Here is a 16,159-nt window from a genome sequence, read left to right on the forward strand (position 1 = left end):
TCTGGCCTTACACACTAGCCTCAGAAGTGAGTTAGGTGGCAGAGTTTTAAAGGCTGGTAACTCTGCATTTCTCTTGTAGCTCTGGCTCTGAAGCCTGCAGGCCTGGGTACCCAGATTTTGACTAGGCAGGTTAAACTCCTTGGGTAGCTCTCTAAGTGCATGCCACGCCCCATCTCACCTCACTGAAAGCGCGAGAAATAGCTCCAGCTCTCACCCTCAGGGACCTTGTAGTCCAGAATGGCCACAGGCTCGCCCGTTCAGCCATATGCAACTAAACTATGCAAAGCTGCCAACTCTGAGGAGGGACATGGGCCAGGGTCTGCGACAGACTGAAGACCTGCCACCCAGTAGCTGCTGATGGTCGCTGCACCAGAATGTGAGCCTGGTATTGCCAGATCTTCCAGTTTTCAAGAGAAACTTGAACTCCCGAGTTTGGGGTAAAATCTCCTGATATGGCAACTAATTAAAAAAATGGAAGACATGATACAGATCAAACAAAACATATCTGTGGCTTAGGGTGCTCGGCTGTTAGCCCTGCTTTCCGTGTTAGGGGTCAGTTGTTATGCTGGGCCCTTCGGGGGAGGGTGTGAGGAGCATAAAGCCGTACAATTAATAACAATGGTGGGGAGAGGAGCGACTTGCACCCAGAACGCCACCATGGAGCAGGACACAATTGGAGACCCCAGTGAGACAGAAGTCCAGCTGTTCTGGAAGTGCCTGGGCGGGGGTGGTAGGTTCCATTGTGAGGGGTTAGGAAATAGTCACTTACTCTCTGTGTACTCTTCTGGTCAGCCATGAGACCGGGGGCTCTGTGTCTGTCCGTCTGTCTCGAGCAAGAGACCACAGCTTCATTTTCTCGTCCCTCCAGCCAGGCCGTTGTGAGGAGCTAGGTATCAAGTGAGAGAGGACTTGAAACACAGAGTCGGAACTGGGAAAATTGGATTAGGTGGGCGCTGAGTAAATTGCCTTTCCTCCATCTTCCCATCTGTGCAAGTGAGGAAAATCATCCCCCTTGGGCAGTTGGCAAGTATTTATTGTAGGCACACTGGCAGACTTGCCAGGGGCCCTCTCCCTTTGAGAACTCTAGAGAGGATGAAGGAGGATCCGTTTGAGGTGCTTTGAATTCCTCAGCAAGGAGAAGGGACTGGAAGACGCCAGCATCACTCCACGATTTCCCTAGATGAGACAGCCTTGACGTATGAGCCTAGTGATCCTTAAGAAGTACGACTTGCTAGGGAAATAAACACCCTGTGTTATTTATTATTTAGTAAAAAAACAAAGCTTTCCTCAGCTGGGAGGTTTCAGATCACTGACAATGTCAGGTCCAATTTTCCTCTATTAATAATAGGTCGGTATCCTTCTCAGCTTGTGTCGGGAGCATCAGGATGTTTGTCTGGGTGTAGCTTTGGCATGTGATGACTACCCGAGGGGAAAGGATCATGGTTTTGAAGAATTGAAAGGCTGTGTGGTGCCTGGGCCCAGATCTTGTGAAGACTAGCTACCCTCTTGGTGCTGGGTGCCGTGCTGGCTCCTTTATCTGCGTCCTCTCGTGCCATCTCCTCCAGGATTGGGGGGAGCGAGGGGCAGCTGTGGGGGGAACCCCAGTGGTCAGGAGTGAGGGAGCTAATGGAGATATGCACTGTCTTCCAATAGGTAGATTCTTGGAGCTTAGAACCCAGGCGAGACCTGGGTTTTGCTTCTAGGGGTTGAGTGGAATCCAGGGACCGAAAGCATCATGGAGGAAGTGACGGTGGGCCAGCAGGGTGGAAGGCTGGGCTAGCTGGAGGGCTTTCTGTAGAAGGGCCTGGGGCTAGGGCCTCAGTTGAGGTGAGTCTTAGCTGGCTTGAGGGCCACCACATTTGGACCTTGAGTAACTACAGTATCAATAGAGACAATACTCTTGCAGTATTGAGAGTGAATTCTCCCCACTGAGCCTCATGGCAAAGAGGTGAGGGAGGGAAGAGCAGGCTTTATTATTTCCACTCGAGTCACATTCAATGTGATACAGTTTAAAAATGTGGGTTTTGAAGCTTGATGAATCTGGGTTTAAGCATGACTTTCTGACCTTGACTAGCCTATTTAACTTGTGGACCCCAGTTTCTCCATCTATAAAACGGGGAGACTAATACTTACCTCATAGGGTGTTTTGTAAGGGCTAAAAGCCTAAAATAGCCCCTGGCACCTAGTAGACACTGAATAACTTGTCGCGGCTCTTGCTGTCAGTGAAGACCTAGGGAGGGGACGTGTCTGACTCAAGGTCACAAAGCTGGAGAGGGGAACACATCCAGGACTCTAACCAAGGACTCTCAGCCTCTCGTGCTGTCTTCCCCGATCTCTGTGTGTATCTGGGCCCTTCCTCCCTCCCTGATCGGGGGGTGCTTGGTGGCCACTGGCGGGCAGGCGTTGCTGCTGTCCCTGCTGCAGCTGTAAGGCACGGGCTGTGTCCCCACATTCCATGGGATTGTAGGGCGCCAGCAGAGCAGCCCACCCTGAGGAAAACGAGCAGAAATGTACCAGGGCTTTTCTTCACTAAGCAACTCCATTGTGTCTCTCTCCCCTTCCCCACCCCTCCCTTTAGCTCCTAAAAAAAAAAAAAAAAGAAAGAAAGAAAGAAAGAAAGAAAGAAAAGAAAACCCACCATAGAAGAGATGAAGGGCTGTCAGCACCGGCTCACAACATGGGCTCTGGCAGTTGGCGGCTTTTCAGTGCCTGCAGAGAGTTCCCTCCTCTTCTTGCTTGGCTCAACTTCTCATTCTCCCAAGTCTAATTAAGATAAATCTGAGAAAGCTTCCCCTAGAAGCAGGGAGCTCTCCAGTTCCTTGAATCCCACTGGCTTCTTCCCATCAGTTATGCTCCTTACCATCTTCTACTGTCCCGTGAATGCTTCATCCTAAGAGTTATTGAAGTGGCCGCTCAGGCCATGTCCCAGCCACGGTGGCGCCACCTTTCCCCTGCGAGCGCTCCCCAGGTGACACGCACTTCTGTTCCAGAATGTTCAGTGGCTCCCTGTTACTTACCTCAAGTTCATGCTTCGAAGCGTGGCGTGCAAAGCTCTCTAGGATCTGACCTCAGCCTACCTTTGTAGGTAGGCTTTGTAATCCCCCACTGTTCCCTGTACAAAGCATATGCTTCTGTTGCCCTGGCCAACTTGCTATTTCCTGAACAGGTCTGGAAATTACCTGCCTTTGGTCACGCGGTTCCTTTTGCTTGGAAAGCCCTCACCCGGTGGAATTGGGCCCATTCTTCAAGGATTAGCTGAAGTGCCAAGTGTTCTGTAAAGCACATCTTGCTTAGGACCAAGCTCCTATTTCACATGGCACACAACAGATATGGAATTCATGTAGAATTTGCTCACGGACTCTGCTGGCACGGTGTGGGTCTCTCCCAGGGCCTCCCCAGAGCTCTGCTGTCTGCCTCCTTTCCCACAAGCCATGGAGCATATTTACTTCTTAATTACACATGATCTAAGTTCTTAGGCATTTTTCTTAAGTTTAAAGTTCTCTTACTTTTCCCATCATTGTTTGGTTTATGAGCCCTAGAGGTTCAGGTGGAAGGAGGGTGTAGCAGAAAGAGCACCAGACTTATAGTAGCAGCTGTGAGTTCTACTCCCTGCTCTGCCTCTGACCAGCTGTGATTTGGGGGCAAGTGGCTCCCCATCTCTGGGCCTCAGTTCCACATGTGGAAGACAAAGGGGGGGGCAGCTGATCTCTAGGATTTGCGGATGGGGTTTTAAAAATGGTTATGTGTCATATGTTGAAACCCTAACCCCTCGACCCTGAAAATGGGACTGTATTTGGAAATAGGATCTTGAAAGAGGTCATTAAGGTGAAACGAGGTCATTGGGATGGGCCCTAATCCAGCAGGACTGGTGTGTTTTTAAGAAGAGGAGGTGAGGACATAGACATGCCCAAAGGAAGGACCGTGCAAAGGCACGGGAAGAAGACAGCCATTTACAAGCCCAGGAGAGAGTCCTCAGGAGAGAGGAGAGCAAACCAGCGGATACCTTGATTTTGGACTTCTAGCCTCCAGAATCAGGAGAAAATCGATTTCTGTTGTTGAAGCCACCCAGACTGTGGTACTTTGTCGTGGCAGTCCGAGCAAACAAACACACCCCTTTGATGTTCACAGGGTTGTATAACCATTGTCGCATCTACTTTTTGAATACTTGATGACCCCCATATTAAACCCTATACCCGTTAGCAGTCACTCCTCATTTCTCCCCAGGCCAGCCGTGGGCAACCACTAACCCATGTCCTGCCTCCACGGACTTGTCTGTTCTGGAGATTTCTTTTCTTTTCTTTTCTTTTCTTTTTTTTTTTTTAAAGATTTTATTTATTTATTTGACAGAGAGAGACATAGCGAGAGCAGGAACACAAGCAGGGGGAGTGGTAGAGGGAGAACCAGGCTTCCCGCAGAGCAGGGAGCCCGATGTGGGACTCGATCCCAGGACCCTGGGATCATGACCTGAGCCGAAGGCAGACGCTTAACGACTGAGCCACCCAGGCGCCCTGTTCTGGAGATTTCTTACAAGTGGAGTCATATAATGTAGGGTCTTGTGTGAGTGACTGCTCATATTTAGCACAATGCTTTCAAGGTTTATCCGTGTTGTAGACTATACAAGTATTTTGTTCCTTTTTATGACTGAATAACTTGTTGTATGGGTATGCCACCTTTTGTTTATCCGTTCATCACTTGATGGGCATTTGGGTGGTTCCAGTTTTTTTGACTGATGTTACTGATACTACAGTGAACATCTGTGCACAAGTTTCTGTGTGGACCTGCTATCATTTTTCTTGGTTACATACCCAGGAGAGGAAGTGCTGGGTCGAATGGTAACTCTATATTTAATGTTTTGAGGAACTACCAAACTGTTTTCCAAAGTGGCAGCCTCCCTACCAGCAATGTGTACAGGATCATAATTTCTCCACGCCCTTGCCAACACTTATTATTGTCTGTCTTGTTGTAGTAATCCCAGTGGGTGTGAGATGGTGTCTCATTGTGGTTTTGATTTGCGTTTCTCTGATAATGCGTAATGTTGAGCATCTGTTCATGTACTTAGTTGCCATTTGTGTGTCTTCCTTGGAGAAGTACCTGTTGATGTACTTAGCCTGTTTTGAAATTGAGTTGTCTTTTAATTATGGAGTTGTAAGAGTTCTTTATATATTCTGGATAGAAGCCCCTTATCAGATATATGATCTGCAAATATTTTTTATATTCTGTGAGTTGTCTTTTCATTTTTCTTGGTGGTGTCATTTGCAGCATGAAAGTTTTTAATTTTGATCAAGTCCAAATTGTTTAATTTTTCCCACATTACTTTTGCTTTTGGTGTCCCAAGAAACCTTTGCCTAAGCCAATGTCACAAAGATTTACTCCTGTGCTTTCTTCTAAGAGTTTTATAGGTTTAGTTCTTACATCAAGTCCCTGATCCCTTTTGAGTTAATTTTTGCGTATGGTGTGAGGCAGGGGTCCAGCTTCATTTTTTGCGTGTGGATATGGGGCTGTCCGGCACCAGCTGCTGAAATGGGTAGGACCTTAAAGGTCACTCGGCTCAGCCTGCCGTCTGAGGGGAAGGTGTGGGGGACGACTAGCCTGGAGCCTGGCTTGGGAGAATGCTCTTGACTGCTCTCCCCTTTCCTCCTGCAGCAGCACCAACATGCAGCTAGCTCCCCAGGCTCTGCTTGGCAGTCCTTTGTGTTGAGATTTTAGAATTCTGTTTGTTCACCTTGCTCCTCACCACTTCCAGAAAGGTGTTGTGTGTATTTGCATGCTAAATAAGTGGTTCTGATGATGGCGATGGTCAGAACAAGAGGATGTGGGCTCCCAATCATAGCAAGGCTGTCCCTGACTCATGAACCCACTGGAACTAAGAGCAGAGAAGTTATCCACTAGAGAGGTGTCTGGGGGTCCCAGTGTCCAGTTGGTGGGGCCCTTGCAGGCCTTGATCTGGCTGGGGAGGAGATGACCGTGACAGCTGAGACCGGAGGTGATGGATGTTTGGGGGAAAAAGGAAAGAGGGTCTTTTCAGCTTTTTGGATCCTTTTTTTTTTTTTAAAGATTTTATTTATTTATCCATGAGAGACAGAGAGAGAGAGAGAGAGGCAGAGGCAGAGGGAGAGGGAGAAGCAGGCTCCCCGCCGAGCAGGGAGCGCAATGCGGGACGCGATCCCAGGACCCTGGGATCATGACTTGAGCTGAAGGCAGACGCTTAACCGACTGAGCCACCCAGGCGTCCCAGCTTTTTGGATCCTTTAATCCGACTCTGTTTTTCAGGCCAGAGGAGGACCATTTTCTTTCCCCTCAGGACTTCTTCAGCAGAGCTAATAGGTCCCCTGGGTAGATTTAAGGGAAGTTAGTAAGGCAAGTTATGGTTAGATCAGGCTCTGGGCTGTCTGTCCCCCTTCTCTCCCAGTCCTCAAAGCACCATATTCCTCACCATGGAAGCTGAAGCAGGGACTGAGGACCGGGCAGCCTGCTGGGTAGAGTACCCATGGGAGGGCAGTGAGGGACACAGAGGGCACAGGCCTTCTCTTGACGGGATGGGAATGGGGGCTCTTGCTAGTCGTTGGCAAATCTCTCCAGTTGGGCCCAACTCTCTTCTCCCGGCTCATTCGCATCCTCTTCCAGGGTCCCTGGCTCCCGTCAGCACAGACCTCCATGCTTGTTTGTTCCGTTCGCTCTACGTGGAACAACTGCGTGGCACTAGAAAGAGTTGTTGAGTAAATGGACGGATGGACGGAAGAACGCTTTTCTGCCGTGTGCTCAATCTGTTCCTTTTCCCTTGTTCCCCACCAGCCCTCTGGCTGACTTCCAAAGCCTACCAACTGTTCCAGGTCCAGCTTACGTATCATTTCCACAAGACTTAGCTACTGCTGCTTGCCCCCATCATTGCATGTGACGATCTCTTCTCTTTTCTGTCTCCTCTTTATTAGGCTCCTACCTCTGCTTTGCCGCTTTCACTTTACCACACTCTGTGCTGTGGTAAAATCTTTGTCTTAACCCCAGAATTGAAACACAGGCCATGAGGCAGGGCCCGGGCTTTCTCGTTTTGTATTTTATAGCGTTCCTTCTCCCTGGCACTCCACCACACCTCGCACGGCGTCTTACAGACATTCGTCACTCAGCAGGCTCGGCTTGATTACAGTGCCTAGGTCACAGCTCGTTGGTACTGGGTCTCCACCCCCCCAGGAGTGTGTTGTGCCTACAGCTTGATGTTACCCAGAGGATTTTCCTGGGTTTCACATCCTGGAGTAGGAAGGATCTGCGAGGGACATATGTCTGTGTGCGGCCTTCCCTAGCCATTGTGTATAATTTGCATATCTCTGTGTAGGGAGCATCAGTGGGCCCGCATTACTGAGGTATCACCCGTGACTCCCGGCAGGAAGAATTGGAGCAGATAGCACATCAGTGGTAATCCCTTGTTCTGCCCTGGAGGATACTGAAAATCTCTGGTGTGAGTTGCGGCCTGTGGATATTAGAGGCTCCCCTGCTATGGTTGATGTAGTGGCTGGATTATTCCCTCCAGTTGATCAGGCAGCTCTTTCCCATCCTCACCTCTTGGCCATGCCCCTCTCCCCACAATAGTTCCCGACTGGAAGAATGTCAAGCTACGGAGGGCCTCTGGGGAAGACCGACCGGCAAGGAGGCTCAGGCTTGGTGGCTGCCAAGTCCCTAATGAGAGACAAGGGGATGGAGGAAATGATGGTGAGCCTCTGTCCTTATACGGATGGGGCTTTCTGTTCCCTAACCCACCTTCCTATAGATTTTCTCTTGCGAAGCTCACAGTAATCCCGAGAGCTGTGCAGACCTCTGTTTTCAGACACAGGGTCTGCGGGGCAGAGAGGAAGGTGACTTGTTCCTGATGTTAGTAGCAGAGACAGGAGGAAGGTTTACTGTCTGTGGATGTGGCCCTGGCGAGGGGGCCACACCCCATGCCTCGCGCGCAGTGGGCATCTGAGGCACGTGTATTCGAGAAATGAATAGCGGGCACTCAGTAAAAATTGTTGATTTGAGACAAAAGTAGAGTTCTCTGGATTTTACTCCCAACTCAGTCTGCTCTCCTTCACTCTTTGACTCAGTTTCTTGTCCTCCCTATAGGGGACAGTCACTCTCCCTGGCCCTTGCATGTATCCCAGCCTGCAGAACGACACTCAGGAGTTTTTGGAAAAGGAGATGCAGAGTGTCCATCCTGGGAGTCAGTGTGGTGTAGTGGCAGGCTGGCAAATACTTAATGCGAAACCCTCTTCCTTGGCTCAAGGTGCGTGTTGCTAATTGATCACAGCGGTCTTTCTTCTGCACCCGACTGAATCCTTTTCAGCGTGGCATGCCACATCGCCACCAGCAAAGGGCCAAAGTGGCATTTGGATGTCAGATAGCCCTTACCTTGGGTCTAGTAAAAAGAGCATTAGGCTGAGGGTCAGAGGACCTAGCTTTGAACCCCGTCCTCTTCGTCCTGCTTTGGGAAACTGACATCATCCCTGGACATTTTGGAGCCTTGAACTTGATGGTTTCTCAGGTCCCTTATAGCTCTGAAATTCTAGGATTCTGTGGTTCCCTGGTTGGGAGGGAGAGGATCCTCATCGTGTAGCCTGGCCACAGAGGGGTAGGATTAACCTTCGGGGTCAGCAAGCTTGCAGAGCTCAGGAAATGCCTCTCTGTGATCCGTATTTGGTCCAGAGACAGGTGGTGGAGCCTGGAGGAGGGGAAGTGTGCTCACAGCCCCGGGGCTGGGGGAAGGGAGGCCTAGCTCAGCTGCCCTTTTTTTCCTGATGAAATGAAGGTCTTCAGGCCGAGTCTTCGGTGCATTTAGATCTTTAGCCAAGAAGCTGGACCCTGTGAGTTAAGTCTCCCAAGTCAAGTACTTGCCTGCTAATCCCATGGCCCACTCTCTGTTGGTGGGGGGAAAGGAGAGCTGTCAGCGGGGAGTTAGCTGGAAATCAGGTTCACTCACTCGCTTTTCAGTAAACTTTGATGAGATGCCTATTTTTTGGGCAGACACTGCTCTTTGGACTCGCATCAAGGCCTCCCTTGAGCCATTATTCCTCATACTTTCTTATTTGGTGGGGGAGTCCAGACATAGAGTGTTAATGAACCAGTTCCTTTGCCATCCTGTCAAAGCAGGGTGAGGGTTATGGGGCATTCCTTCCCATTGTATAGAAGGATCTACTGAGCCCAAAGAGAGTTGCTGGCCGGGCTGTGATTGTGCAGGCAGTCGGGGAGGGAGGGGCCTCCGGTTGTTGTAAGCCCTCAAGGCTGCAAGTGAGCCTTAGTCTATCTGTTTGTGTATTTGTGAGGCGCCCGTGAGATTAGCCACTGAGCAGAGGTTTTATTTATGCCGGCGCCTAGAATTCCCGTCCTGCTGCCATCATTGGTGTTGCCAGGCTCCCAGGGGTGTCTTCAGTCTCCCAAGTAATCTGTGTGTCGGCCGTGTTCGAGGGCAGCCGCGTGCGGAGGACAGCCCTCAAGGAGTGGGATCGGCACAGGGCTCAGACCGGGCTCAGCTTTTCCCAGGTGTGGGGCAGAAGCTCCATGGACCAGGGCTGGGAAAGGAGGTGGCCGGGGCTCGGGGGCTAGAGACGTCTGGGTCTATGTTACCATCAGAATGCACTAATTTAGTTACTTGTAATATAGCAGATGTGGTAATGTGGCATTCATGACTCCTCTTGATTAAAGTGGTTGAAAGAAGGATTTAACGCGGGCAAGACACAGGACTTTAATAATATTCAAGCAGTATCAAGTAGTGTCAGCCTAATGTATAATTTTTTTCATTAACTTCCACTTAGTGGACATTTATATTTTAATTTGTAATGCGCTTAGTGCTTGAAAGCTGTCACACTGCCTTCTTTAAACAAATGTTCCATATATTTTTATTTTTCACTAATTTGGGAAAGATTTCTTATTACTGATTAATGAGGTTTTACTAAGAATAGGATCAAAGCATCAGACTATCTAGAGCTGGAAGGTTCCTTAGAGATTATCTCATATTCTTCATTTTGGAGATGAAAAACGACACACACAGTCACAGATGATCAGTGGTTCCTTTAATAGCTTTGTCCTTTCACGTGAAAGGGCTGCAGGGTGAACAAAAGGAACAGAAATGAAACTTCTAGCCTTTGGTTGAGGGACGACATATGTAGAAACGTAGTGTCCGTTGAACTCTTACGAAGTGCACACATCGATGGCACCAGTACACAGATTAAGAAACAGAATGTTACCAGCACCCAGAAATCACCCTCCTGCCCTCTTCCCGTCACTACCCCCAGTCAAGGGTAGCCACCATCCTGATAGCACAGCTTCATTTTTGAGGGGCACATCAGTAGAATCATACAGTGTGTGCTCTTCTGTGTCAGCCTTCTTTTCCTCAACTTTTTTTGTTTTCCCCTGTCTTGAGAGTCATCCATGTTGCTGGAGGTGGCTGTCGTTCATTCATTTGCTTTGCTGCGTAGTATTCTGCCGTGGGGCTGACTATGCCGTTGTTGATGTAGTTGTTCTGGTGCTGATGGACATGTTGGCAGCTTCCAGACTTTGGTTATTTTTCATTGTACTTCTGTGAATATGCTGGTCTACCTTTACCATCGAAACTCGGTTTTCTAGGTTGACAGTAAAGGGTGGACATGGGATATGGGAATGGTGCACTTGCACACATAGTGCCAGTTTTCCAAAGTGGTTGTGTCCCAATCTGGAGTCCCACCAGCCGTGGATGAGAGTTCCGCATGGCCCATATTTATCCAAGGACTTGGGATTTTCTCTTGTGTTTGTTTTAGCCATTCTGGTAGACATGTGGTAGTATCTGAGCATGGCTTTTATTTGACTTTGCTGGCGACCAGTGAGGTTGAGCAATGGGAAGGGGCCTTGTAGCCACACTGGAACTTTCAACTCTTCCATCAGGAAGTTACTGAAGGCCAGTCAATGCGGACATAGACTAAGACATTTTCAGGGGTGGTAAGTCAGTGTCAGTCTAGGTTTGGTCAGCTTAGACTAGGAAGAGCTGCAAGCCCCTTGGGGTTGGGATTATATTGCGTGCTGCTGCACCTGCCTTCCCCTTTGGTGGCTGGGATAGTGCCAGGCCCGTAGGTGTTCAGTGAAGACTAGCACTGAGATAGGCCTGAGGTGCAGCTGGAGGGCTCAACAGAGGCAGGCCCGGGTGGCTATGGGGGTGTAGAGCCCACGATGGGCTGGATTTGGGGCATGCACAAGCCCCTCCAATGTGGCTCCAAGTCCAGGTAGCTGCTGCGTAAGTGCCATGAGCATGGCCGCCCTGGGTGTCCTCTGCGAGCTTGCGATGGATGGAGGGACTGGGAGCTGCTGGGGCACAGATGAAGCTGCTGACCTGCAGTGCAAAGACCAAGGCTGACTGCATTTCCTCCAGGGGCCTTGACCGGCCTCACCCAGGTCGGGGGTGGGGGTACCTTCTACTGGGCCTGCAGAGTCCCTGTCTGGGGCAGTGTGCTCGCTTGGACTCACCACCCTCTTAGAACCATACCACTGGCTCCTTTGGGAGCTCTGGGACTGATTCTGCTGGGTCAGCTTACGGGCATATACTTTTGGAGAGAGTGAAGTCAGCAGGGGCTGTAGGCCTCTGTGGATGAAGGCACAGCCTGGGGTGATTCGTCCTGTATGGTCCTAGGGAGCCCCAGGGTGCAGGGGGAAGAGCAGCCCCAGGAGGCTGCCGCCGTCATGTCACACATAATGCATCAGAAAAACACTGTGGAGGCCCGGGCTTGGGAGAACCCACAGCACCATTTTAGCTCAGTCCCCTGCAAGGCAGGGGGACCATCAACCATCCTTGACAAAGAACCATTCACTCTTTATCATTAAGAAATCTCCTCTCTGTATGCTGCACCAACTCCTTCCAGATGCTTCAAACCTATTTAGTTGATAAGGTCTTCATAAAATCTTCCCCTCTGGCCTTTTTCTTTATGCCTCCTTCAATTTAAAGCCAAGAGCCAGTATGTGTGCATTCCCAGTGTGCACATGCCAGGTGCTTCAGGGGCTGGAAGAACAAGCCCTGGGCTCGGCCTGAAGTTCCCCAGCATCCAGCACATGGAGCAGAAAACAGGTACCCCGGTAACAAACCTGGGGCAGGGTATAAGAGTGTGCGAGGGCCAGGAGGAGGGGAGCCAGAGCAGGTGGCAGTACACTTACCGTCTCTTTCCCTACCCCCACCTGTCCCCCTGCCTCTGTCTTGCCCCTTTCTGTCTGGGGGCTCTCATTACTTACTCATGAAGGGCTACATCCAATCTCTTTACCAGTGGGTGTCTCAAGAGGGGTTACAGGGATTGGGGAAGAACGGGGTCCAGGTGCGGAGGATCTGGTCAGTCTCGACTCTTTTCCCGGGTCAGGCCCTGCCCCTCCAGGAAGCCAGGGCAGCTCCCCACCCCTCCTTCCCTGTGTGTCTCCCATCAGCAAGACTCTAGTGGAGCAAATGAGTGAATACGATGTGGGATGTGGTCCGTTGCCGGGCCCGCCTCCACTCCTGGCCAGTGCTGGCGTGCGGATGGATGAGCTCAGGTTTGGACATGACTCAGGAGGCAGGTAGTGGAGAAACATAAGGTGGTGATCTCATGTGGCATTAAATGGAGCCAGGAACACGAAGTGTGTGCACGCTTATCTGCTTGTCATCTCTCTCCTTCCAGAGCCCCTGGCAGCAGGCTGCCTGGATGGGACTCTCTGTGGATGTCGTCGAGAGGAGGAAATTGGCTCCATTTTCACACATTCATGAGTTTTCTCTGACTATTCCAGCTTCTGCACAGGGGTGTCGGCAAGGGGTAAAGGCGCCTTTTCTCCACACGCAGGGCACCTTTTCTCAATGGTGCTCTGTTCTTCCCCGTGGCGAGCAGAAGGTGCTCACTCCGTTTCGGGTAGTTCGGGACACTCGGGTGGTTCGGAGCAGCTTGGCTCCAGGCCAGGGGAAGGTAGGACTGACTCTGGCACTCACGGAGAGGACATGTGGGAGGAGACTCTACTCTAGGAAGTCGAGCCAGAGCCCTCTTGTGTCCTCGTGGAAAGACGTTTGGCCTAGAAATGAGAAGCTCTGATTCCTGGTGCAGATGTTACTGAGTTTAGTGTCCCGGGAGAAGTCCCTGTCCCCCATATTTCCGTTTCCTCCTATGTCAAGTAGCTGTGGGTGTACCTGCCCTCCCTCCTGCCCAGGGTAGTGATAAGGACCATGCGAGTTAACAGTGGTAGCCTAGGGAAGGTGAAAGTGCTGCTCAAAAGTAATATGATACCACTATTAATAATAAATACCATAAACACTGAGAGCTAGAGGTGTCTCTAGGGTTGTGAGTGATTACAGCTGTAGATCCAGGGCTGAAGGCCATGCATGCAGAGCCTGACATTTGTGAGGTCCGTCCAACTCTCTTAGCTCATTGGAGGAGGAAGAGGCATGGTGTTGGTTTGGAGGGCTTGATAAAGGAGGTAGTTTTGAACGCTATTTGAAGGAGAGAAGAAGACTATGTCAGGCATCCTGGTGGGCAGGTGACTTCCTTGTGGCCAGAAGTAACAGGGTCTAGGAAGGTGCCAGTCCTGGAAAAGGTGGAGGTGAAGGATGCAGGGGAGCCTTGAGATGTGCTCCATGCCCTGAGTTAGACTAAGCCATCCCATTAAGCCCGATTGTGGGGTCCTTTTCTCATTTTGGGGAGGCAGTGTGGCAATGGAAGGCTCGGGATGTCTTAGAGAAGGGGCAAGGTGTCCTGAATCTCTTCTCTGTCATTTTCTAGCATCTGTGACCTTGAGCAAGTCCCTTTACTTCTCCAGGTTCCTCGTCCTTCATCTGGGAATCATAATACCTGTCTCGCAGGGTCGCTGTGAGGATTGAGTGAAGTGAAAGAATAGCCTGGAAATAGAAGGTGCTCAATAAATGTCACTTAAATCTGAATTTCTCTCCCATCCATCTCGTTTATGGTGTTTGAAGGGAACATTCTAGAGCCTTTTGGTACATCCACATTGGTCCATGCCAGGGCTTGGGATTTTCCTTCCTTTCTGTGGAGACAGACCTTACGGTTTGTCCAGTTTCATACCAGCAGCCCATATCCTTGTGTCTTTCCTAACCATGTCCAGTTTGCATCCAGAAATCAGGTAGCATGGAGTTTGTATTTAATGTCCCTTTTGGGGGAAAAACTCAAATTTGTAAGTAGCTTTTATGAAAAAACTTACAGAAGCAGAGATCCTTCCCCCCTTGTCATGAACATGACACTCTTGGAAGCAAAACCGAATTTGCGGGTCTGTGTAGCAGAGAGATCACTGAGTGGGTCTCTGCTGCCAGGTAGGAGAGGGCCTGGGCAGGCCATCTGGCTCCTCCCAGCCTCAGAGCACCTCGCCTATAGAATGAAGCAGACGCATCGGTCAGGCCTCCCAGCTAGCCAAGCAGGAGTGTTGGGGATGATGACACGGACCCGGGAGTAGAGGAGAAAGGACCGCCTGGCAGTGGCACCTGCTGGGAGAGCTGCCAGATGAGGCTTCCTCATCACCATCCCATCATTACCTGTTGGGTGAGGACGCCAAGTCAGACTCTCTTGGGTCTGTTCTGGTTCTAAAGTTCTTTGAGTCATCAAATCATGGGATCACATCTCCACTTGGATGGCTAACAGACCTCTTAATTTATCTAAAAGTGCACTTCTGGGGGCGCCTGGGTGGCTCAGACGGCTAAGCGTCTGCCTTCGGCTCAGGTCATGGTCCCAGGGTCCTGGGATCGAGTCCCGCATCGGGCTCCCTGCTCAGCAGACAGTCTGCTTCTCCCTTTCCCTCTGCTGTTGCCCCTGCTTGTGCTATCTCTCTCTCTCTCTCTCTCTCTGTCAAAAATAAATAAAATCTTAAAATAAATAAATAAATAAATAAAAGTGCACTTCTGGTCTCCCCCCACCCCTCTCAGCCCTGTGTCCTTTATGGAACAACCGGGGTCCATTCTCTTCTTCCTACTCCCACGGCCACAGCCCTGGTCCAAGCCATGGTCCATCCTCTCTTGCTTGGATTATACTAGCTTCCCCGCTTGTCTCCTCTGGTGTACCACTGAGACCTTCCCTGGCCACCCTGCTTAAAATAGCTGCCCTTCCTCCACACCCCGTATTCCTGGTCTCCCCATCCCTCTTTATTTTCTTCATAGCACATCAGATATTTTATATATATATATATATATACACATATATATATATTTACTTCTTTCTTGTCTTTCTTTATTGTCACCCCCTTGTCCTCAACTCAGAACGTAAGCCATAAGAAGGGATTTGTTTTTTTCTTCTGGTTTTATATACTGCCATAAAGCCAGTAACTAGATCACACAACAAATCTGTGATCTTTAGAAATGGTTTGCTGCCAGTCTGGGAATTACTGTCTACCCTCTTGTCAAGTTTTTCTTGACGCCAGCCCAACCCTGTGGACCCCTCGGCCCTGGACCTCCCAGTGGCCCCTGCTGTCCCTCCCTCCCCGACCAGACGCCTATCCTTCCTGCATTGTTAGTTATTCAGCCCTGGGTTTCCTCTGAGCAGATCGGGTAGATAAGACTGAGAGCCTGGTTTTATACTTCTAACCCCCTTTGCCCAGCACAGACCTAAGATGTAATAGAAGGTGCTCAATGAATTCATTATTCATTTATTTACTGGCAAATGTTTTAATGAAATACTGTTGGCCGTTGGTTACAATTCAACCCTAGAAATGATCTGGGCCTCTGGAAGTCATGTTGTATAGCCCCAAACAAGGGGTTAGTGACCAGATTGTGGTTTGTACTGGTAGGTAGGATGTGGAAGGGTGAGGATGGTGCAGTCTCCAGGGTGCGTCTCTGGGAGTGTGACAGCCGGTGACAGGTGCTCCTTGCATCTGCTTCCAGAATGGCCACAGTCCCCAGAGGATGAGGAGTGCACCTATTTTTTTTTTTTTTTAATTTCCATAGAGGACCGAAGCTGCTCCTTGAGATTTTAAAATAACACTGCACGGTCCCGATGGTGTCAGTAGCTAGTTTATGGGTCCCGTCCTGGTTGTGATAACTCAGGCTAAGCTGGATAATAAACGAAAGTGGGACAGAGCCGCAGGATAAATATTGCTACAGGGCATCTCGGGCGGTACAAATCATGGGCAAAATATCTCCCAGGCTTTTCATTTCTCCTCTTCCTCCCTGGCCCTCTGGCCGCAGCAGGCAAAGCAGGATCCATCCATCATAGCGTCCCCG

At 50.0% G+C, this 16,159-nt stretch overlaps 1 protein-coding gene across 7 annotated transcripts in view; it reads left to right on the top strand.

The window, feature by feature from the left end:
• The window catches only part of TSPAN9 (tetraspanin 9), a 196,567-nt gene that overhangs the window by 71,276 nt on the left and 109,132 nt on the right, over nucleotides 1–16,159 (top strand). For 2 of the 7 annotated variants that reach the window (XM_073886922.1, XM_073886925.1), the window contains exon 3: nucleotides 8,095–8,254. The exons of the other annotated variants lie outside the window; for them this stretch is intronic. In XM_073886922.1, the coding sequence (XP_073743023.1) occupies nucleotides 8,122–8,254 (133 nt within the window). In that variant the 5' untranslated portion in view covers nucleotides 8,095–8,121. The remainder of the gene's footprint in view (nucleotides 1–8,094; nucleotides 8,255–16,159) is intronic. 7 annotated transcript variants of the gene reach the window in all.

The sequence above is a fragment of the Callorhinus ursinus genome, unplaced genomic scaffold (assembly GCF_003265705.2).
Source record: "Callorhinus ursinus isolate GAN/ISIS: 27379988/994484 unplaced genomic scaffold, GSC_fseal_2.0 scaffold74, whole genome shotgun sequence".
NCBI classification, from domain to species: Eukaryota; Metazoa; Chordata; class Mammalia; order Carnivora; family Otariidae; genus Callorhinus; species Callorhinus ursinus.